Consider the following 23993-nt stretch of genomic DNA (forward strand, 5'->3'; position numbering starts at 1 on the left):
TTATAACTAGTATAAGATTAATTAATCAACAACAAACTTTTTTTGTTAACCAAAATAGTATCCCTCATATGTGTAACTTTTCAAATTTATCCATCTAATTTAACCATTGGCTACCAAACTAATGTTTATACTACAAGCAAAATTGATAGAGTACATCCTTTAATATCCTACTTCAAAAGAATGAATGGGAAAATCAGAAATTTGAAGACATAAAGAAAGGTGCAAAAAGTCTAAAATGATAAGTTATAATATCAACCTCTAGGAATTTTAAAAAATGTGTCAAAAATAGAACTACTAACCATATTATCTATGATGTTCATGCAAGCTCTGGTCCAGTTGGAAGTTGTTCATAGCCATCATGATGAGTGGCAACATAACTGGTCAGAGGAACAGGAATGCATTTTAGGATAACAGCTATGATCAAACTTGCTGCACCAATCAACACACTGGTTAACCACAACTCCTTGCTCAATGGCACTGTTTGAGCAAATGCACCAAAAAACTCAACTATTATGGCTTGAAAGCCTATTGTTGCGATCATGACCATAAGGAAAACCCAGCTGTTGAACATGCCTTTGAAAACATTGATCTTCTCCATGTCACGGCTATTTATCTCGTTGAATACCTATTCATTTATAACATCAAAGAAAAAAAATTGTATTAAATGAAACAAGTAGTCATGGTCCATATGTATTTTTTTGGTACGTCGGAAATCAAAAGTCATGATGAATTATGTACGTTTTTTGTCCCAAAAATTCTATAATTTTAGTTTTAGTTCCTTGTAAGTTTTTCTTTGGGTTCTGGCTTTTGTATATTCTAAAATTTTGATTTTGATCCTCAGTAGTGATGTGGCTAATACCCTATACAATATGTGTCATACTAATTCATGATGTGACCAATTGTGGTGTTGACACGTCATCAGCAATAAATCAAAATGATCAACTGAAGTATGGATTTAAAATTAGAAAAAGAAGCTGAAAGACTAAATTAAAATTGCTTATATTTGGAAGGAATAAAAATATGTTTAAGTATTCCTATAACTTTCTTAAAATAAGTTACAGTGTATTTTATGGTTCAATGTGTTACAACTTACAACTTACAACTCTCAACTTTCCTCAGACTCATACATAAATAGGTATCATGTGAGTTACAAAGTAACAACAGAAAAGGATTTAAAGAATTTTTATTGATCTTCTTAAAATCTTATTCCTACTACACGTTGGCTATTTTAGATATAAACATTCCTGCAAGTTGTGCCTCAAGATGAATGAAAACAACAAATAAAAAAAGAAATTACAAAAAAAGTGCAAACTAATAGCACTAAAATCAAATATCAAAAACCTAGACAAAATATTTATCTATATCTCAGCTCTTAAATTATAGAAACAAGCAGAAGCAAACTTATTGTAAAAATTCAAAGTGAATTGCAGCGAATCAAACAAAGCTGAACAGGTTTTATAAAAAAATGTTCCATTGTGTACAACAGGGACAACGCAAAATTGGAAGTAAACTGATGTAGTACCTGGCAAAACACAAAAGCATTGAATATGACAGTATTCTGAACAGAATTAGCATCTGGTCCATTGAGCTTGAGAATCTGTCTCCCACGAAATTTGAGAATCAAAAGGACAATAATTTGATATAGGCTTTGGCCAACTATGTTCCTCCACATGACCGCAGTGATGAATTTGGTGTTCCTTCCAATAGGTGGCCTTTTCATCAGCCCTTCATGTGGAGGTTCTGTAGCAAGTGCCAATGCGCCGAGAGTGTCCATGATCATGTTCACCCAAAGCATTTGAACAGCGGAAAGAGGAGCAGAGCCTGAAATGGATTTCTAGTGTGATTAGTCATCTTTATTGAAGGTAAAAAGTGATGTGAAATTGTCCTAAAATGTTAGCACTGTGAATTACCTGAAACACATGCCGAAATAAAATTCAGCATGAGAGCAACAACATTAACTGTCAACTGGAACTGCACGAACTTTTGTATATTAATATAAACAGAACGGCCCCATCTGGCAACATTTACTATGGTTGTGAAGTTGTCATCCATTACAATCACATCCGCATTTTCTTTTGCAACCTGCAGAAAAAGGAGGTTTACAATGTATTAGAATATATGAAGTGTGCATATAAGATTATACAAATAGTGTTGCCTACTATGCATAGTTTCATAAAAGGAATGTGCATCAATGCCTTGTTAGCAACAGACTACCGTGGATAATGCTAAAGGATGGTCCTATTCCATCATTGGGTACTTAGAGATGAAAATACAAAGCAAGCAGATAGGTACATTATATCAGATAGAACAATCATAATTTGAGCCTGTGACAAACCTCAGTCCCTGCAATACCCATAGCAAGTCCAATATCAGCCTCATGCAAAGCTGGAGCATCATTAGTCCCATCACCAGTTACTGCCACCACTTCACCAAAATCATTCCTCAAATGTTTCACTAAGGTGTGCTTATCAAGAGGCAAGGACCGAGCCATTACCTACACATTAAGCAACCAATTTAGTAAGTTACCATCTTTGCTAAAAATTACAATATCAATGGAAAAATAATAAGACCTGTATTTTTGGTATTATCTCCTCCATCTGTTGTTGATTCATATTCCGGAATTCTGGTCCCTCTATAGCTACTCCATCTGTCAAGATGCCGCATTCTCTAGCTATTGCTTTAGCAGTATTTATGTTATCACCAGTTACCATCCGAACAGTAATCCCAGCTGCTAGACAAGTCCTCACAGCTTCTTTAACTCCAGGCCTCACTGGATCCTTGATCCCAATAATAGCAATCAATGTGTATTTATCCTCAGGAATACTATTACCTTCAGAAGATCCTTCAGTGTCCTTGAAGGCAATGCAGAGTGTCCTGAGAGCCTCAGAAGCAAAACCATTGATAATTTCTATGATGCTCTTTCTTTGATCTTCTTTCAATTCGTCGACTTTGCCTTCTGCATTAACAACTTTGTCACACTTTTCCACAATTATTTCTGATGCTCCTTTGCAAAATCCTCTAAACTTGTCAGTGCCATCAGGAAGAGCCACAAGCACAGACATCTTTTTTCTGATTGAATTGAAAGGTTCAACTTTAACTATCTTATACTTCTCATTATAAGACTTAGAATCACCTCCTAAAAGCATTCCAAATTCCAGTAGTGCTGACTCTGTCGGAGTACCCATAACTTTGTTCTTTCCATCTTGTCCTTTGACTATCTCTGATCCAGTATTCTGGAATATGGACTGCAAAAGGAGATCAAATATCTCTTCAGAAACTGAGGGCTTCAACACATTTTCACCATCGCTGCTTTTTATTGCCTTAGTTTGTTCACAAATCCAAATTTTGTCTACAACCATGTGATTTGTTGTCAAAGTCCCAGTTTTGTCAGTGCAAATACAACCAGCAGAACCCATGGTCTCACATGCAGAGAGGTGCCTGACTAGTGCCTTATCGTTCATTAATTTCTTCATTGCAAATGCAAGACTTAATGTCACAGCCAAAGGTAACCCCTCAGGAACAGCCACAACTATTATAATAACAGCAGTAGCAAAGAAATCAAGAAGCTTAGATGCATCATTTAAAGACCAGTGAGTGATGTCATGGTGAGCTATTTTCTCTAACAAAAACCTACCAGTCAGAACCAGGAACGTGAGCAGGGCAAAACCCAAGCCTATCTTTCCAATAATGGTTGCAACCCCATTTAGTTTGACCTGAAGAGGTGTCTCATCATCTCCACCTTCATTCAGAGTATCCATCAATCTTCCCCATTCAGTCCTCATACCAACAGAAGTTACTAGCATCTTAGCAGACCCATCTTGCACTGTGGTCCCACATAGAAGAAATGGATTTTGTTGATCAACATTCACAGCCTCACTCTCACCTGATAGGCTTGACTCATCAATTAACAAGCTAAATCCTGATATGAATAACCCATCTGCAGGAACCACATCTCCAATTGATAGATGAACTGTATCTCCTATCACTAGATCATAAATTGAAACCTTTTGTCTTCTACCATCTCTTGTAACTTGAATGCTAACATTCTTCTTTTCTTTGTCCAAATCCATAAATTGCAAAGACTGTTTATAGTCACTGATTGAAGTGACAAAGACCACTAAAAGAATACACAGTATGATTCCAAATCCATCATACACACCTTTTGGAAATCCCTCAGTTGAAATTCCAACACCTGCTGAGATCACAGCACATAACATAAGGATCATTAGAGTTAAGTCTTGCATTGCATCCCAAACAAACATCCAGAAACTTCTAGAGGGCTTCTCCGCGTAGCGGTTAACACCATAGATATCCTGTCTATGAGAAACATCACAAGAATTAACACCATCTTGCAGTGACACACAAACATGTCTTGCTAATCCATCAATTCCACCATGATTTTCTAAACATTTGCTGTCATGGGACCGAACAATGGATCCTAACTCATCTGGCTCAATTCCAAAACCAGCTTCCTGAACCTCTTTGGATAGCATGTAACCACCACCACCAACACCACGGCTCCTAGCTGTATGAAATGGAAATGAAAGAAAATAGAAAAAAATGTGACAAATATTAAACATGAAAGAAAGCGAATAAACGTGTAATTTCAGTACCGTTAATAAAATGCAATGCTGCTTTCTGAACATAGAGAGCCACTCGTATCTTTTCCTGGTCAAAATAGTTAGAACAAAAGCATAATGTGCTACGGCAACAGATAATAAATGCATTTCATGCAACGCTTATGAGTAAATTACCACAGGTATTCTTATTCTGCATGTTTTCTGCTTCTACACCTTACTAATATACTACTGTTATATATCTTGATAACTGTTGTCGACTTTTTTTATATGCATGTAGATAAGTCGCAACGAATGTACCACAATTCAATTACTGAAATTAGCTGCTTCAAATTATGAAGATAACAGTGTAATTATAAAAGCGAATAAGTTAAAAGAAACATGTGGAATTAAGAGCTTGATTTCATCAAATTTATTGAGTTTGCGTAACCTTGAGAGAGTAATATAATACTCGTGTTGCGTTAGAATGATTTTATTGCAGTAATTGTTTTTGGTTTTATCCTCGCACCGGAGCAATCATGTCTGAGCCAAAAACATACAAAAGTATATGAGGCTAACTCTCGTAGCGGATATATTTTTTTATCCACGAGACTCGAAGTTCTTACTTAAGGAGAATCAAACATGTACCACTTAAACTAACATTAGTAGGTATTGTAGTAATATTTTGAGTGTGACTAAGGGTGACGTTTACATGTTATTTATTGTGTAGTTATGAGAAGTAACTTACGTAACACGGTACAAATGAATTGAAACGAAATGATATTGATCTGGTCGTGCATTGAAAAGATAGAAATGAGAATGAATAAACGTAATGGAAATCATAATAACCTGTAGCTTCCTACGCTTTTTATCAGCCTCAGCGCGTTGTGCGAGATTGGCCACCATGCGGAAGCGGCGACGGGGATTCTTGACGACGGAGACGGCGGATCTCCATCGAAGAAGAGCAGCCTCGGAAGGTCGCTTGTGCTGTACGTTGAAGTTTTCTCTCAGGTATTTCTCCATTGTGGAATTTCAATCACTTCCAATTCCCAAATCAAAGAGAGAGAGAGAGAAGAGTGCATGCTACATAGTGTGTAGATTGGAAGAAATTTTCAAAAGTGTAGCGCGAATATGGCGGTAACAATAGGAGAGATAGAGTGTGTTTTTTTTTCAATAAATTCATTACACTAGTAGTAATAATTAATGAGTGGCGTTTAATTTTTATAATTTAATAATGAATAATAACAACCTATTTTAAAAAATCCAACTTTTATGTATGCACAACTCTCTTTTAAGTAGAGTTAAATACTCAGTTATGTAAATTAAATAAATATTATATATGGTAATTTTAAGTTTTAAATAAAGAAACTTTTTTAAATGAATATTATATATGTTAGATAGGTAGAATGAGCAAAATATCAAAAAATTAATTCATAGAAGTAATATTAATCTGACATTCATGCATATTAAAAGATACCTTTGTTTAAAGGAATATCATCATTGCTCACATAAACAACACGCAACATGCACTTTATTTATCTTCAACTTTCTTCACATACATATCTTATCTATGGTAGATCCTTTCTGCTCCATAGAAAGTTGGTGCATTGCTTTTTTATTTGTAACTCTATAACCCATTTAGCTCTTTGTTAAGTGGTTTCAACTTTCAAGATAGCAGCAATTCTCCTGAACCAATGCATTGTGATGATTTACTATTTCATGTTATAATTTTAGTCCCTTTTGTGTGATTGTATGGTGAATGGTTTCAAAACCAGAATAATAAGGTATAGAAAACATTGGAGTACTAAAATCATTTCCTATATTTGTTGTGAGTCTCTAATAATAATAATGAATGAAATGTGGAAGGTGCTTTCACTAGGTTATTGATTTTTGAAATATTCTTTGGCCAGGAGCAAGTATTGCCAAAGGGTCATAAACATATTTTCTTTGCACAAAAGCCTCCCAGTGAGGACCAAAATGGCTCCTCCATTCTTCATGTGACTTGTAGTGAGGCAAATATTGCTTTACTCCAAGATTTGTTCTTTCACAGTATTCTAAAATTCTTTTGTTCTGACTTATTATATGTTCTAAGCCATCATTTCCATTGGAAGATGGAACTGCAGAGGCTAGAAATGCCACTAAGTAGAAAATCTCTTCCTCTGGAATAACAATAGAACTTCTGTTGTCCCACCTGAAAACAACATGTAACATACATTATACATACTCAAGGCTAAAAGATTGGTAGAGTTAAAATATGGCATAACCTACTTACTTCAGAATAAAACTTGTTTATTTTCGCACCGGAGACAATCATGTTCGAGCTGGAATATCCATAGATATGTGGGGCTAACTCTCCCAGCGAATATTTTATTCATCCACAAGACTAGAATCTAAGACATTGCTTAAGGGGAATCAAACATGTACCACTTGAACCAACGTTGGTATGAATATAGGTTTTAGTCTTTATAATTTCTTTTTTGAATTTCTTCCATATATTATATTTTAAAATTTTAGTTTTATTTGAGGAAGTGACCAAAACTAACATGTTACATGTGTTATACTAATTGTTGTCACATAAAGTGTGTCACTTTATGTGTCATTGTCTGTTATTGGTTGAAAAAATATATTGAAGTTAAAAGTTTAATGAATAATTATTTTTCTGAACAATCATAAGTCATAACACATAGAGTGGTACCTTGTTTCGGGACAACAGATGTATCAACAAAGACTAAAATCAAAATGATAGTATGAACTAAAAACTAGAAAAATGAATTAGAGAAGTAAAAGCAAAATGACTTATATTTATGCAGCTTAAAAATATATCTAAGCATAATATATATATATTTTGAGAAGCATTACTTTGATTTATTTAGTGGGTAGATAAGGACTGGGCCATTGCTTGTTTCTGTAAGGATGTTCCCAAAGACCACTTGTGCAAAATGGTGTATTTTGCTCTTTGGTATAAAAAGATTGAGCCATGGGTGTGGTATATTCCACAAGCCTTTTGCACGCAATTTGACCTCAGATACATGCACCCTATCTAAGAACTCTATGTATGTAACTTCTGTTACAAAAAGAGTTGATGCAATGTAGTTTAAGTGTGACAAATGTTTCTCAACTTCCTGCATAAAATACAAACATAGTTAGGGACTGCATATTTATTGTTTAGGTTGTGATATTAATGTACTGACCTGATTTACTACATTGATTTGGTCAAAGGTGAAGTACTTGGCTAATTCTAGACAGTATAGAGTTTTTCCATCTGAGTTGAATTGACTAGCTTGAACTGGATCTTGTGGTTTGAAGGATGATCTCCAATTATTTAGTAGTCCAGTTCTGTTTATTATCACAAATCCTTCAATGTAATCAAATGACTTTTCTTCTGATATTAATTGTTCTTGGTCTCTTGTGAATGCTGTGAAATCTGAATATAGCACTCTTATCCATTTTACCTGTTCCAAAAAAATATAATGATTTACAATGCAATGTTTCTAGTGTTTAATATTTTAACTAGTGTTCACTAATGCATTACCATGTCAGGTGCTGGTTCAAGCAAAATTCTGGCCCTGGTTATAATTCCAAACTGGCCAAGCCCACCAAGAACACTGTGAAAGAGCTCACCATTCTGCTCCTTGGAACAGTTTACCATATCCCCTGTTCCTGCATTCATTCATTCATCATTTTTTATTCATCAAAAGAGAAAAATGTTCCTTTATTTTGCAGCCAATTATCTTTGGAAGTTATGAACAAGGAATCTTGGGAAGTAACTATTTCAGTTCCTTTATTTTAACACTACCCTATTTTTTTCATTTCGCACAACCCTTACTAAAACTGATTTTTTATCAGAAATGTGTTTTAGAAGGGTGGTGCAAAATGAAAATAAATATGGGACAGTACCAAAATAATCGCAATTTAGAAAAGACAAATGATAGAAGGTGTAATTCCAAATATCATTTTGTCTCTTCTAAGTTGCGACTCCTTTGGTTGGCACTGTCCCATTTTTTGGAAAGAATCACAGGATGTTTGTGCATACCTGTAACAATCTCCAGCTGCTGAACATTACTAATCTGTGGACCATGCCGAAACGCTTGCCCGCTGACTCCGGCATTAGAGAGAGTTCCACCAACCGTGAGATGCAAGTAATCAGTCCATGATCTTGGTGCCAACCCATATTTCAAAGTCTCATGCAAAATGTTTATCCACAACTCACCACCTGAGACATCCACATATGGAGAATTTCCTACATGTACCTTCATTTGTGGAACCTTAAGTGATTCCATGTTGATCACAACTCCTCCATGAGCCTGTGCTTGGCCTTGGAGTGAGTGGCCATGGCCTCTGGCTGCAACAGTGAGTTGAGACCTATGTCCCATTAGCCAGATATGCTTTATTGTGGCTGCAATATCTGAAACTGATTCTGGATGCAACACTGCCATTGGATTGTATTTGTATCTGTTGCCAAAGTCTGTGGCTGCATGGCTAAGTGTAACTTCATCAAAACTGAAGTTTCCACCAAGGGGAAGTGAGTTTAGTGAAAAGGGAATAGTTGAAAGACAAAAGTTAAGGTGAATGATTATGGTGAAGCCTCTTAGGAACATAATGTTGTGGTTCTTTGTGAACAATAGCAAGAAGAGAAAGTGATGGAGAGTGAAGAGAATGAAGGGTTGGGACAGAATTTAAAGAAGATTGTTGTGGATTCTTCTTGTTAGAGTAGCTTGTTTAAGCCATGATGTTGGAAAAGGAAAAGTAACAAGAAAGAGAGATCTAACAAATCTTCTACTTTTCAAAATAGTACTAACCATAATTACATCTTCACATGTTGGAAAGACATGTTTCAAATTTCTGTTAATTAACCAATTTAAGGACACGTTTCCCAATTTGGAAATAACTACTTGCTTTTTGCCACCAAGCCCACAATATTTCACTTTATGCTTATCTCAAATTTTACTTGCACATTCAATTTTCACAACTTTTGATGTACAAATAATCACTTCTGTTGCCACGTTATTTATTGATATGACAATAAAAACAAAACTCTTCTTAAACTTCATTGAAATTTCTGATGAAGCTAATTAATGACAGTTTTTCTACTAACATCCTAATTACATGGTTCACTCATTTACGTTGTGTTTCGCGTACCAGGTTCCTCAGGAGTCATAGGTAATCTGGTGGTGAAAACGAAGGACTTAAAAAATGGAGTGTAAGAGGTTGTGGCTTCGAATCCCACCATCAACAAAAAATTGGAGTTACCCTATAACAAAATAATAATATACTAACAATTGTCGATAAAAAAACGTATAAGGTCCATCGTAAAACTAAAAATGAGCCTTACCTAACTTACAAGTATGGTGAGGTGTTAATGTAGAGTCCTTGGTGTCGGGATGTAACCATCGCGTATCCTGCTATTAGATTGCATGAGAAGGACCCTGGTGCTGCTATGAATACCTTAGATGAAGTTGGTGGGGTTATTTTGTGTTGGCCCATCAGACACGTGACCATGTCGGGTCCTATGCACTCTATGTCTACAAATATGAACAACAAATGTTACAAATCAAAGACTGCTACTTAGTACTTATAATTGTATTTGCTCAAGTACAACTTATAGCATCGAATCTTTAGTCCCTTGAGTGATTATTTTGTCTATCACTTTTAACCTCATAACACTTTTTTCCATTTCAATGCAAGTAGAATCTTGGTCCAATCAGAAAATTTTCAGCTTCATAGTGTAGTATCTTACCTATGATGGCTAAATCAATTTGTCACTTTGTTAGATTGGTAAAAATGATTTCGTGATCTTATGTTGATTGGGTCATTGATGAGATTTATGTGTTGGGAGAACCAATGGATAATAGCCTATAGGTTGGGAACAAGGATTTTTTCCTGGAAAGTTTCGTCTCCATGTCCCAAACTAATCACATTTTAATAAGTAATATACAAAAGTTATCTTATGTTTTTATGATTATTCTTTTTAATTACATGACAATCTTTAATTGGATTAGAACACTATTAAAACACCTAAAATAGGACATATGATCTTCATTTATAAGTTGCACCATCCATATCTCATGTTTTGTTCACACAATTTTCTATTTGTCTAATCTCTACTCAACAAATATGTTAAAGTGAATGTGCAAGTAGGGTATTATTCCCTTTTTATGGATTATGTATATTTATGTTACTATTGATTTTCCCATTTCTTAATTAGTTCTTATTTATTTATTTTATATTTTTGCCCATCACCCTGGGCTTATAAGTTATAACCATCATTTGATTAAACCATAGTGATCATTTATTTTATTTTAGAGGAAGTATTAATATATACACATGCAGCATCTAGTAAAGGAGTAATTGTAATGAAAATGACATGATCATGGTGTGAAAAAAACAGCATGATTTTAGAAACGACATTTTAAGGCAACCTCACATTTTCCACTCAAGTTTTAATTTTTTTTAATCTTCTTTGCTTGCCATTATTATAAATATTATTGGGCATATATAGTAGTGTTTAGTGTGAACACAATTGACATAGTCTTCCCTTTTGTGATGGAAAACCTAACACTTTTGATAACATGCTTTTTAGAAGCAAACTCAATATTAGTAAACACATGAAGACAAAAGTTAATTATAGTGTTGGAGTACTCCACATATAACACTTATAGGTTATAGCATGATCAATAGGAGAGTTAGGATCATCTCCATTAATGAAAAGACAAGTATACCTAAAACAAGAGAAAAATGTAATATAATTTAACACTTCATTGAGATATAATGAGATGATATTTTTACTCCTATATAAATATAAAAGTAGTCATTTGTCTCTTCATTAATATAGAGGATCCGATTAATAGAGCGTCAAGTGGCCATTAATACTAAGATTGTGGAGAGCATAATCCCCTATTAGGCAATAGGCACTGAAAAATCACATACTTTTAACAATTGTCATGCTATATATATATATATAATTAATGGGCGGTTAAGGTGGAAATCATCTTTTACAATTAATTTGATTAATAATGCTAATAGGATACTCAGATTCTCATTACAAATGTTGAAATGACAAATACGATAAGTGCCTAACAACATAAACAAGACTAATATGGCAAATATGATTTGTGACCATTGCATTAATATAATATCATGAGTGGCCTCCTCTATATCACTATATCCACATTGCTCTTCTCAAATTTGGATGGTGGATACAATTTACAAATAAGGTAGTTAATTTCGACCATGATACACATTTATCATCATTTTACAAATTGTTTTTTTATTAAAGAAAGTTGAATGATTGTAATGGAAAGACTTCAAAAATATAAAATATATATATTTTTAGAATTTTTCAACAAAAAAAGCAAAGTGTGTCTTGGGAGGAGTTTTTATTATAATTTTCGTTTATTTATTTTACCATTAGGCTATGTGATATACATAATACATTTTACAATTTGGGCATGTGCATTTTGACTTGGACAAGGTGATCCAACATATCAAGGTAATGTGACTTTATAGTTTTGAACATTTTGTTTTGACTTTATAGTTTTGGACCTTGGTTCTGACTCATGGAGATATTATCTTGGGGTATGAGTCAATGGTTACATACATATATATATATATATAGAGAGTATAATATTTAGAATTGAAGGGGTAAAGAGTGAATCTAATGTGCATATAGAATACAACTAATCATCTAATCAATGAAGAAATTAACAAGTTTATGTCACAGCAATGTTCAAATACTCAACCAAAAATAACATTCAACCACATATTCATGGTACATACTTATAAACATATTATGCAATTCAATCCCTCTCATGCAACAAGGAACTATGTTAATGCAAGCATCATTTGAAAGAACTTTGGTTATTCCAATAAGGGAGTGAGAAATCTGAATTGATGCTAAGATCCTTCATTATAGTCCTGCTAGATTTTATAGGCATTGAAAGACCCTTTAAGCTTGGAGATCTTTGTTGATGATCAATGTTAGTAGAAGGCACAATAGATAGCTTTTTCTTGCATGGTGAATAGCTATTATCATAGTTCATGTCCAAATTCCATGCCCTTACTTTTGGTGAGCTTGTTGATCTTGATTTTGCTTTTGCTGATTCTGTTGCAGCCATATATGCTGGAGTTACAGGTGAAGTTGAATATGAGTGGTCTTCTCCTATTGAACACTGCCTCCTATGAGAAAAAGCTTTTCTTGATGCAAGTGTTGGAGAATCTAATCCTTCAAATGTGTTTTGTCTTTGAAGATTTCTCAGCTTAAGTTGTTTTACTCCATATTCCTCTCCACCTCTAGAATGTGAGCTGAAAACTGAGTCTAAATCTTCAAGTTCTTTACTTTTGGAAAGTTGTGTATCTACCCATTGCTCTAACCAATATCTCCATCTTCCATGTACTTTATTTCTTTCTGACTCAGCTGATCTCTGAGGGGTTTACACAAGTTAGTTTCATAACCTTAATGTGCAAAATATATGGCTTTAAGTACAAATTTTATTACTTTGCTCACTATTTCGGCTTTGGTACTCATAGTATAAAAGTTTGGTTTTGAGTCCTTGTACTTTCGAAATCGATAGGAATTGGTCGTTGTCGGCGACCAAAACCAAATTGAAATAGAGACCGATTGCTATGAATTTTAAAACTATAAGGATTCAGAACCAAACTTTTGAACTATATGATCTGAAACCAAAATATTGATAAACTATAGAGACTAAAATTGCATTTAAAAGTGCTAGGAGCTTACTCTGTGGTTAAATGAGTATTCTCTTATTCTTTCTCTCTTAAGAGTTGCTTCTTTCTTGATTATGCAATAGGCTTCTACTTCTTCCTTCAATAAAGTGCTATCATCCCACTTTCTTTCACTGTTTGAGTCCATCTGAAAACATGAAAACTATGTTTCAAATTCTAAACTCAAAATCTATGTTTCAAAAGGCAGTGAAACTTTGTGTTTGCACTGTGTAATTTATGATACTCACCCTTATTATCTTGTCTTTTGAGTTTTGCATCTCTTCATTTTCATCACAATCACATGTTCCTTTAGCCATTTGGAGTCTCCTTGCACATACCTTAGTTTGGATATTCACAATGGACTGCAAGCACTTCAAAGTACTCATAGCTTGGCGTCGAACCGCGCTACCGCGAATTATAGCTTGAAGCTTCACTATACCCTTCAATGCTCTCAAAGCCTTTCTTGCCTGCAATTTCATGTGAATTAGTAATTGTTACATCTCTTGTCCTAAAACATCAGACACTAGCAACTACTTTGAAGTGTTCTGCTTCATAGAGTTGAAGAAGTCTTGTAAATTAGTAATTGTTATTTTATAACAAGTTTCAGCTCCTAAACTTAGTTCACTTTCAGTTCAATATTTTATGTTTCTTTTCAACTCAATCTGAATCCTTCAGTGAGCAATTTAGCACTAAAAGTATATATTATGCAAAGGATCTAAGCTAACATAATAACACATATAAAAGAAAAGTGTTGAAAGAAAAACTAACTAGGTAACCCCTATAAGCAGTTTGAACTTTGATGGCTGCAGATTCTTGAATCTTCCTATGGCACTGAGGAACATCATTTCTGCTAGTGAGCCTAACAATCTCAGCATCAGCAATAGCCACTTTTGAAGCATGCTTGTTTTGTTCTTCCTCTGCTTCACTTAGTGTAGTTTCTTTTAACTCTTCTGATGGTGGTGCTGTTATTGAAGGTAGCCTCTTATTTTTTACCCTTCCAAACATCCATTTCCTTCTTTTCTCCTTCTCCAAATGAAACAAGTTTGTGTCAAATGAAAACACAATCTGACAAAAACAAATAGCTTAAAACACACAAGGTTGTTTTGTTTTTACCTTATCTTGTGTTGAATGTGTGTCCCATATAAAGAGCCTCTTCACTAGACCAAACCAGCTTTTCTTCTTAGCCATTTAGCAAATATCACACAGGTCAACTTCAATGTCTGTGATCTGAAAATAGACCATAATAAACACCCTCTTAATGTATACAATAGGCAATGGTTTAAGTAGTGGAATTATTCACACTCAACATTAGACTTAGCCAAAAAAGGAACAATGTGCAGAACATTATCACAGGATTATATTCTTAATGGCACACAAATACACATATTAGAGGCCAAATAAAAATGTACATGAATCAGAACCTTGGTTTCAGAGCAAATTAGTTAAACATTAATGCACACATGTCAATAATAGTTGAAAAATAAAAATGTATGAATGCTATGCAGATTTGGAGTGAGATCCAAGTTAATTACTTACCCATTTTTTAGAATCCTGAGAATTGGTTAAAAAGGACAGGAATCACCGTTTGAATGAGCTCGGTGCATTGGAACAAGTGTAGTTCTGACACTAAATAGAATAGCCTTGAAATCAGCAAACATTCTTTATAATATCAGTCACCAAAGAATGTGGAACTTTGGATATATATATATATTTCATAACATGTGCACAAATATCAGATTCTTTCCTCTTCAATATATCTGAACTCAAATCAAAACTTCAGTTGAAGTATAAATTATATTATATTCTTATGTAAATGCAACTGTGCTAGTGCAAGTGTGCAATTCTCATTATGAGTTTCTTCTGTTCATGATAAAAGACTAAGACTAAGACTAAGACTAAGGCACAACCACTTTATTTTCATTACAAGAGCCTCTATGAATGAAGAACCATTCCTCTTTAGCTTCATGGGTCCTCTCTCTTTTTCATTTTCATACTGTAGCAGGCATGGTCATGTGTCTGTTGGGTTTGAAATTACAGTAATGTCCTTCACCTACAAACATGGCATGCAACAATAACCCTTGCCCTTCATTTATACTTGCTTGTTAAGTTTTAGTGGTAGAGGGTCAATATGATATATCATATGTGGTATACATAAGGCTATCAAATACTTTAAATTATACTACAAAAATTCATATTCAAATAGAGACCTCACAGTATGGTATTGCCTTGTATAATCTGTCACAATGTCACATCATATACCCTTTGGGTCTACCACTACAGAAATGTTATGTACAAACTTAACTCACATTATTTTATATCCATATCATTTTTACCATATGTTCTTGACATTACACAGGATTACTGAGTCAATGAGTTATAGGTTGGACTAGTGGATCAATGGTTAGACGGGTTAACTCGATTTATATTAAAAATTGTAAAAAATTCATATTAGTTAATATTATTTAATAACTTTATATTTCAAATTTAAAAATATTACCTTACCTAATAAATAACTAACAAAAAAATATTTTAGTACTATAAAATGTCATGCTCACGTTGAAAACGTCCTCAAACAACTTATGTATTATGTTTTAATTGCAAGAAAAGTGCATGTATAAGTTTAAAACCACGTTGTTTTGGTTGTTTTTAAAAAATATATTCTTTGATCATCCGAGTTACTGATTTTAGGCTTAAATCAATCGAGTCGAACCGAATCAATCTAATTTTAATATAAAACCAGTTAGAAGAGGCTCAAACTGATGAGATATCTAATTCATGGTTTAATCAATCGGATTGATCAGTCCGAGCCGAGTTTTATAATAATAGTGTGAGTAATATCTTGGTAAGATTTAAACATCTCTTATTGGATGAAGTATATAAGTTTTGAGATGAAGTAAGTAACACTTATATTTGTTACACATGGTGCACATGTGGCCATGTGTGCAGAGGCATCATATCAAATCACATAAAGAGATATGAATGTGTGAATGAGAGTGTGTATGTACGATTTAACATTATTCAAACTTAGTGTCACAAAGTTACATATGCATTAGGAGACATAGTTACAGGGAAAGGTAGAGAAGTGCATAATTGAGGAGTGTCAACAAGAGACACCTAATGTGCAAACCAGGATAATGTGGGGATCCAAACAAATTATTAGACAGCTGTAAAAGGACCCAAAAATATGAATTCTAGTCATATATTCGAATGGAATGGTTCTGTCTTCCAATAAGTATCATTCTAAAAAATCGAATCTTTGACTACCTGAGTATAATACTTTATGGAACAATAGTGCCTCATTAGTTTATTTTTTATTTACTTTTGATTATCATTTTTACACATGAAAATATCATCCATGACTTCAAGAACAACTTAAGATCGTTATATATTAATTGTCAAAATAATATTATTATTTATGAAATAGTGTAGAAATAGAGATTATATTGGTTTGGATGGTTGGCCAATGGAATGAAAACAAAAAACACTAAATTTACTTAAAAAATGAGTGTTGAGGGTTGATGAAAAAAGTGGTTTGTCGGAGCTAAAATAGACTAATCAAACATATTTTGGTAGCATTGTCCATCAAGTACCATTGCACCAACTCTTATTGTAATAAGATCATTTGAGTACTGGAAAGCTGAATTGAGATATTGACATATGATATTAAATTTATATTTCTTTCGGTAACAATTTGCATAATGACTACACACTAAGTGCCCAAAATCATATACATTTCATTCACAAAACGGTTAACACATGATCAGGCATATCTTTTTTTCTACGAGCAAATGTGAACAAAAACATTATATCCCTGGATAGAAGTCAGTCATTATTATTTTTGAGCCACTCGAGCTCAATGTCTATTACTTACGTGTAGGGTTGGCAATGAATCGAACAAACTCCGTATTCGTTCGAAACTCGATTCATTATTTAAATCGATAAACTTGGTTCATGAACCAAACGAGTTGAACTCGAGCTAAAAAAATAACTCATATCGAACTCGAGTCGAGTTTCGCGCTGAACCAACCCTTATCTCTGGTTCGACTCGGTTCGGCTCGTTTCCCGCCCTAGGTGACATAAATGGTTGTGACATTCTTTTTCTTCTTCAACTGGAAATGTTTTTCACGGTCATGTTTCAACTCTAATGCAATATTGATTTTGCTCCAGGATTGAATTGTTTCATGTTGATTTGGCTCGGTATCACTTTCACATATAATTACAAGGCCTCGTGTTAGCCTTTTAAGTTTGATGTTCAATTTTGCTCATTGGTCCAGGTTAATGTTTTGGATTGAAGTTGTTAAATTTTTAAATCATAATTATATTAGAGAAAAATATATATGCCGTGTATAAGTTTGAGATATTATTACTAAATCATCTATCATTCATGTTTTATCATTATTTATTCTTCAAAAATATTACAAATGAATGGTGTTAATGTATTGAAAATCTGCAAAGATGTTATACTCATTATATTATTATAGTTATGATTTATATTTGTACATATACATGGGTATGACAAAATAATGAACAAAGGTGGAGACCATAGTTAAACTCTATTAAGCCCAATTACTTAATAGAGATATGAGATAAAATGTTTGTGATCATAAGAAGACTAAACCCTAAAAATGTTAGATCAAAATTCAAAACATTTAGTACAACTTATAAGAAGTATGAACTGTATACAATAGTTCACAATTAATGTATTGGAGAAGTGTTTGAAATGTATTGAATAATCAATATTTAAATAAATAAGAGAAAAACAAAGGATACTTGCATTCTTTATTACCTATATGAAAGCTTCTGACGTGTATCAATATTAGATATTAATATAATACCGATATTTTTCCATTGCTGGGGTATTTGTACTTTACAGATTAAAGTACCCATTACGCTTTGGTCATTGTTGTATAAAGGTAAATGCTAGCAAAATCCACTATTTTCTTTTCAAAACGTTTAAGTCATTCTCTATGAATAGAAAAAAAGATATTGTAAGTTGCACAAGTTACTTATAACATGACATTATAAAAGATCTCCACGAAGGAAGGTAGGTAAAATCTTTAAGATGGACTTTAATATGGTGGGAACACTTTAAACTTAATTATTATCATATGTATCCAAGATCCATTATGTTAAATCATCAAGAATAAACATAAAATACTAGAATAGAAGCATACCTTAACATATTTATAGAGGATATGGTGAATGTACTTTATGTCATCCTTAACGTCACGTATCCATCAACAACATTTCATACGTCCTTGTATGCAAATGCATGTTCATAGTAGAACATTTGGTTCTTTGGCCTTCCAATTGTGGACAACTCTTAGCCTTAATTTCTCTTTTAATGGGATGAAGAGAATGCTTTTGTGTCTTATATTATTTGTCTCATAAGATAGTCTACAATTGGGATCATAACCTTTATTTATAAGAAGTGCATACCCTTCCATGAAAGGTGATGCTACTTGAGTTTCTTATTCTAATTTTGTCCATCCTAAAATAGAAATAATACTTTAGGTATCTACACAATAATTTTCATGACAATTATGTCTACAACAGTATAGCCATATAACTTACTTGAAGTAGATCACTTTAATTTGACTACTCAAAATAATACCCTTAAACACATTGAAACACTACATATGTGACCCACAATTCACGAAACACTTTAGGCATTACATTATATTAACTCCCTTTTAAGTGTTATCATGTTCATCCACTTTGAAGGTTTAGTTGAAACATGTTCTTATTGTGTTTCTACCACTGAGTTGGGGAATCTTATTTTAATTCAAAAAAGTACATGCAGTTTACAAAGACTAATCCAACCAACATTAAAAATTGTTACTTTTTCTTATACCTTATTGCTTGAAACAATTTAAAACAAGGGTCTTTCAACTTTCTCGCAGCTTTGGCTGCACTGCATTACTTTCAAGTTTTTTACATGTTGCTTAATATGATTGCTTCATTTCTTTCACATTTCTCTCCCTCTCAAAAACCAAACTTGGTACAAATTGTAATATAATCATGCAATTAACAAAACATCATAATTTATTTCCATTAATTGGATCCTTCAAAGGCATGGTTACAATTGTATAGAAATATAAAAAACTTCAAAGAATGTATAATCACACCACTCTGCTATGTCCCCCTAATTTCTTCACTAAGAAGACAGTTCAAAAAATACAAAAGCCTACAATTCTATTATAATCACTAATAATGGAGCAAAAAAATTGAAATTAACATTGAAAGGTAATACAGAAAAGCAAAGCAAACAAAAGCTTCAGTGTTTGTGCATATCAGACATTGCAAAAAGAGATTATGTGCTTCATTACTCAGCCTTCAAAATGTGCCTAACATGAGATTATGGATTGGTTCATTGTGCTAAGTGTTGTAGAGTTATCTTCTTCTACTTGTGTATTATTATCACTATACCTTGGAACCCACCAAACTCTCACACTTCTATCAAGGCTTCCACTATAGAGCATAAACCCATCACCAATTCTATTAGATGATGAGGCTTGCAAGCATTTCACTGGTCCTGCATGGCCACTTAAGACACCAATTTTACAAAGCTTACCAAAATCCTCTCTCTTCCAAATACCAATGTTTTTATCAGCTGATCCACTACACAAAAACTCTCCCATTAGGCACATACACAAAACAGAAATGTCATGTGCCTTAGTCTCAGAAACAAGTTTCCAACTTTCATAACTCCAATTCTTTTCCCACCCTATAACAAAACCATCAGAACAACCTCCATAAACCCATTTCCCATCATCAGAAACAACCACAGAATTGAAAGAAACATCTTTATGACCCTCTAGTACCCCTTTTAAGCAATGTGAATCTTTCTTCCCTTCTTTCCCCCAAGCTTTAATCTTTCCGTCCGCCGAAGCGGAATAGAGAATCCCTTTACATGATACCAATCCATTGATAGCATCATCATGAGCCTTAATTGACTCCAAACACTTCAAATCCGAAAGCCTCCAAACCTTAAGGGTCTTATCCCAAGAACCTGAATAAATCAAACCATTATAAACACTCAAACAAGAAATACTATCAACATGTTCAATCCACAAACGCTTGTGGTGCCTCCTTGTTTGAATATAATTGCTTTTCTTCATGAATTTGCCCCAATAGTCTTTTGTTGTTGGAAGAGTATCAGCAAGTTTGAAAACATTCTCTGAACTCCTTGAAACTTTCCAAACCCTGATCTTGCTATCTTGGTGTGCTGTGAAAACTTTGTTCCCAACGGATGCTAGTGCTTTGACAGAACCATCTCCATGGCCGAACTTCGCGAAAAACCTCAAATCTGGTTGTTGCCACACTATGATGTCTTTTCCCTGTGAAGCACTTAGTATGAATTCTCCACATACGGCTAAGCATGAAACAGAACCAGAATGGCCTGAAAGAACAGCTAAGGATTGTTGTGAATGTGAATTGGGTATGCTAATGCATTTTGTTGGGATTTGATATTTTACAACTTGGATTGAGAAATGTTTAGAGGAAAGAGGACTTTCATCGGTTTCGCTGTTGCTACAACTAATGTTGCTGCTATTGCTAGAACTTGAAACAGAATTGCTCATTGAGTCTTTTGGAACAGGGGAATTCATTGTTGAAGAAAGATTGCTTTTTGAAACTGGTGAATTAATTGGGTTTGGGTGTTTTGAAACAAGAGAATCAGTGAGAATATAAAGTTTGGTTATTGAAACAGTGGAGTTCATTGGGTCTTTTGAAACAGAGGAATCTAATAGAAACGAAAGTGTGGTTTCTGAAGCAGGGGAATTATGAAGTTTAGTTTTTGAAACAGGGGAGTTCATTAAATCTTTTAAAACAGAGGAATCGTTATTCATTGGAGAAGAAAGATTGAATTTTGAATGAAATGGGTTGAAAAGAATGGATTTTGATAGAAGAAGGTTAATTTTCATTTGGATTCTATGAAGAAAACATAAGGGATTGAATATGGACAACTATGGAAGAGGGAGGTGCAACGGCTAACTTGACAAAGAGGTATTGCTGTTAATGTCAAAAGTATTTGGTACTTGCCTTAAGTTAAGGACCAATTTCCCTTTTTTAAAGTTGCACTTGCATGTTGAATAAGGATATTCTCCCGAAATAATTATATCTCTATGTTTCGGACCAATTGATTTTATCTAAGTAATATAAAAAATTTAATTTGTGTTTTTATAATTTTTTTTAATTCAGTTATACTTTTTCTTTAGATTGGGACAACAAAGTGCGACAGGTCATCTTTTTCCGAGTTGTTATCTCTTTTTAGGGTTTTTATTCCACCAATTATACCCTGCCAAATGCACATATTGGAAAATGCCAATCAAGATTTGGAAAAAAGGGAACATGCTAATGGTGTTTCTATAACTTACTCTATTAGTAAAAGAAAACCTTAATATAATTAGGAAAAGTTTATTATGACAATAACATTCTATCTAAAGCTTGTTGACTCTATCATTTTTACAGCAAGTATCATGATAGAAATTCATTCATCCATGTTATAGAAATTAGTAAAGGTTTTATCATGATTTTTAACTATCAAACACAACATTTGTCCTAGAATTGCTATGTATATCATCAATCTCAATATATTTAACTTACTTTTCATTATTTTTAGAATCCTTGACTAATTGCTATATTAGTTGGAGAATTAGCTTCATTCAGATTAACATGCCAAATTTTGAATTGAGATATTCAAACGTTTGAAAATATAATTATTTAATATTCATCATCTTTATTGACAATTTTAGAAGAATTTGAAAATTAATGCTTTCTTAAATATATATTTATGATAAAATATTATGGAATCATCTAATCTATGTAAATATCACTCAAGAATAGAAAACTTAAAATAAAATATTAAAAGTCCATTGCTTATGTATGAAATTTATTTAAAATACATAAAAATATTAGCAAATTTAGCTCGTGAAATGTTTTAAATTCGTTGCTGTTATTTATATTGAACGGTTGAGTCTATTTTTTTGGGGTAAATATAACATTATTTGTCATATTAAATATTTAAAAAATATATAATAATGTCAAATCAATTTTAGTAGCTAATAGGCGTGTTTGACCATACTTCTCTAAAAAAAAGCCTTTTCATAAGTTGAATGTTAAATTAGGAGATGTTTGATAGAAAAATATTTATGCATGAATAGTGTAAGATTTTTATATATTGTTATTATATTATTTATTATTGATATTTAATTATTTTTAATTTAAAAAAAATTCAAATTAATAATAGATGATGTGGTGATTGTGTATAAATTTGTACATGAATAATAAATAAATATTATACCAATGTTTTTATATTGCTAGAAAATTGTATTAGAAGATATATTTTCTTTAGAAGTTGTGGTGGGTATTCCTTATATGAAAAAGTGAAACATAAAAAATAAAAGTTTGACTCTTTATCATTTGTTTGGTACAACATTATTATTAAAAAGAAAAAAAGAATAATACCATGAGCAAACACATACAAGAAATTCTGAAAGTTTTTCCTAAAAAAGTTATATGAAAAAAGACCCAACAATTTGTATTTAAGATTAGACCACTCGAAACAAATTTTATTGAATAAAGGGGTGGATCATATAATGGGAGACCCCATGCTTAAAGTAATTTATGTTTCACTGCCTAAGCTTTATGCCTCTCTAGATGCACTTTAGTTTATGTTGTAAGTGCTTTTTTTTTTTTTCACTATTACTAGAGAGGATATTAAGATAAAAATATATAAATAAAAAATCAAAACACAATGACATTTTTATCACTTTAATTTACACATTTTAATTTTAAAAATATACTAAAAAATATAAGTGTACTATTCAATAATGAAGAGGAGTCTAACTCATTTAGTGGAGATTTAGTATCTTCACAACATTTTTTGTATACATTTCTATTTAAAAGTATTACTATAGTACCTGCTACTAGATACTAAGTTGATATTTTTCATATCTTTTACACTAGTCCAGATCTAGGGAATTTATTTAAACAATGCTAGAAAAAAAAAAAAATCTCATTTTAATTAAATGAAAAAGATGTATAGTCTAAACTTTATATTATTATATGTATTTATTTTTTTGCATGTCTGAATCTATAATATACTATTGCCTTGTATGTTACTTTGTGAATGATCTTCTCACTTTGTAATGCGGAAAGTATCCTCAACTTTTCTTGTGCCTGAGTTTACCAACTGCAATGAAATAGATTATAGTGAATATCATTGTAGTGAAGTATATGCTTATAAAGAAACATTCTGATATGGAAAATTATGTAACAAGCACAAGGGAACAATAAATTGGAAGATCATGAAAAATCACTTTGTTATGTTTTGTTTCTTTGTTCTTGCTTATTTAATGTTTAAATCAGATGTCTGTCTATGTTTATGTACTTTTTAGATTCATTGTTATCCATATGAGGAGAATTCTGTACAAAACCACTAAGAAATCCTTCATAAGTGGACAACAACATTGACACCAATGCATAGATATATTGAAGGGAACGAAATTGAGATGGGAAATTAAAATAAGCATGTAATTTCTAACCTCCAACTTTAATTCTGTCCTTGTAGCATGTCCTCTTAAGTATCCAAATTCAGAAATCCTTTTCAGACTCCAAGTCTTCACCTGTCAATGCACAAGAAAATATTAGTTAAAACCCTATAAGCATAGTCCTAAATTTATTAACTTATGGGTACATATATATATATATATA

General features: G+C 32.8%; 5 protein-coding genes across 6 annotated transcripts in view; all 5 read right to left on the minus strand.

The window, feature by feature from the left end:
- Positions 298-5695, minus strand: LOC109325238 (putative calcium-transporting ATPase 11, plasma membrane-type). Its single transcript, XM_019557452.1, has 7 exons — positions 5406-5695; positions 4614-4668; positions 2571-4525; positions 2336-2494; positions 1911-2082; positions 1523-1821; positions 298-625 (listed from the first exon to the last, which is right to left on the minus strand). Exons 1-7 carry the CDS (start codon positions 5577-5579, stop codon positions 317-319), a joined length of 3123 nt encoding a protein of 1040 aa, XP_019412997.1. The 5' UTR covers positions 5580-5695; the 3' UTR covers positions 298-316.
- LOC109325241 (cytokinin dehydrogenase 6-like) lies at positions 6406-9259 on the minus strand. Its single transcript, XM_019557461.1, has 5 exons — positions 8590-9259; positions 8089-8216; positions 7748-8008; positions 7416-7678; positions 6406-6747 (listed from the first exon to the last, which is right to left on the minus strand). Exons 1-5 carry the CDS (start codon positions 9152-9154, stop codon positions 6432-6434), a joined length of 1533 nt encoding a protein of 510 aa, XP_019413006.1. The 5' UTR covers positions 9155-9259; the 3' UTR covers positions 6406-6431.
- On the minus strand, positions 12214-15086 carry LOC109325242 (protein IQ-DOMAIN 14-like). 2 transcript variants are annotated; one of them, XM_019557463.1, is made up of 6 exons: positions 14814-15086; positions 14391-14504; positions 14046-14303; positions 13526-13744; positions 13294-13425; positions 12214-12976 (listed from the first exon to the last, which is right to left on the minus strand). In XM_019557463.1, the coding sequence occupies exons 2-6, from the start codon at positions 14463-14465 to the stop codon at positions 12395-12397; spliced, it is 1266 nt and encodes a 421-aa protein (XP_019413008.1). In that variant the 5' UTR covers positions 14466-14504; positions 14814-15086; the 3' UTR covers positions 12214-12394. The 2 variants fall into 2 exon arrangements, with proteins under 2 accessions (XP_019413008.1, XP_019413009.1); XM_019557464.1 differs by having other exon boundaries at positions 14046-14300; positions 14814-15085.
- LOC109363313 (myosin heavy chain kinase C-like) lies at positions 19305-21345 on the minus strand. The gene has a single exon (XM_019609538.1). It carries the CDS (start codon positions 21200-21202, stop codon positions 19625-19627), a length of 1578 nt encoding a protein of 525 aa, XP_019465083.1. The 5' UTR covers positions 21203-21345; the 3' UTR covers positions 19305-19624.
- The window catches only part of LOC109363480 (probable inactive purple acid phosphatase 27), a 5647-nt gene continuing 5008 nt past the window's right edge, over positions 23355-23993 (minus strand). The window contains exons 11-12 of the mRNA XM_019609744.1: positions 23825-23905; positions 23355-23472 (exon numbers count right to left, since the gene is read on the minus strand). Coding sequence (XP_019465289.1) covers positions 23419-23472; positions 23825-23905 — 135 coding nt within the window. The 3' untranslated portion in view covers positions 23355-23418. The remainder of the gene's footprint in view (positions 23473-23824; positions 23906-23993) is intronic.

Source organism: Lupinus angustifolius, chromosome LG13 (genome assembly GCF_001865875.1).
Source record: "Lupinus angustifolius cultivar Tanjil chromosome LG13, LupAngTanjil_v1.0, whole genome shotgun sequence".
NCBI lineage: Eukaryota > Viridiplantae > Streptophyta > Magnoliopsida > Fabales > Fabaceae > Lupinus > Lupinus angustifolius.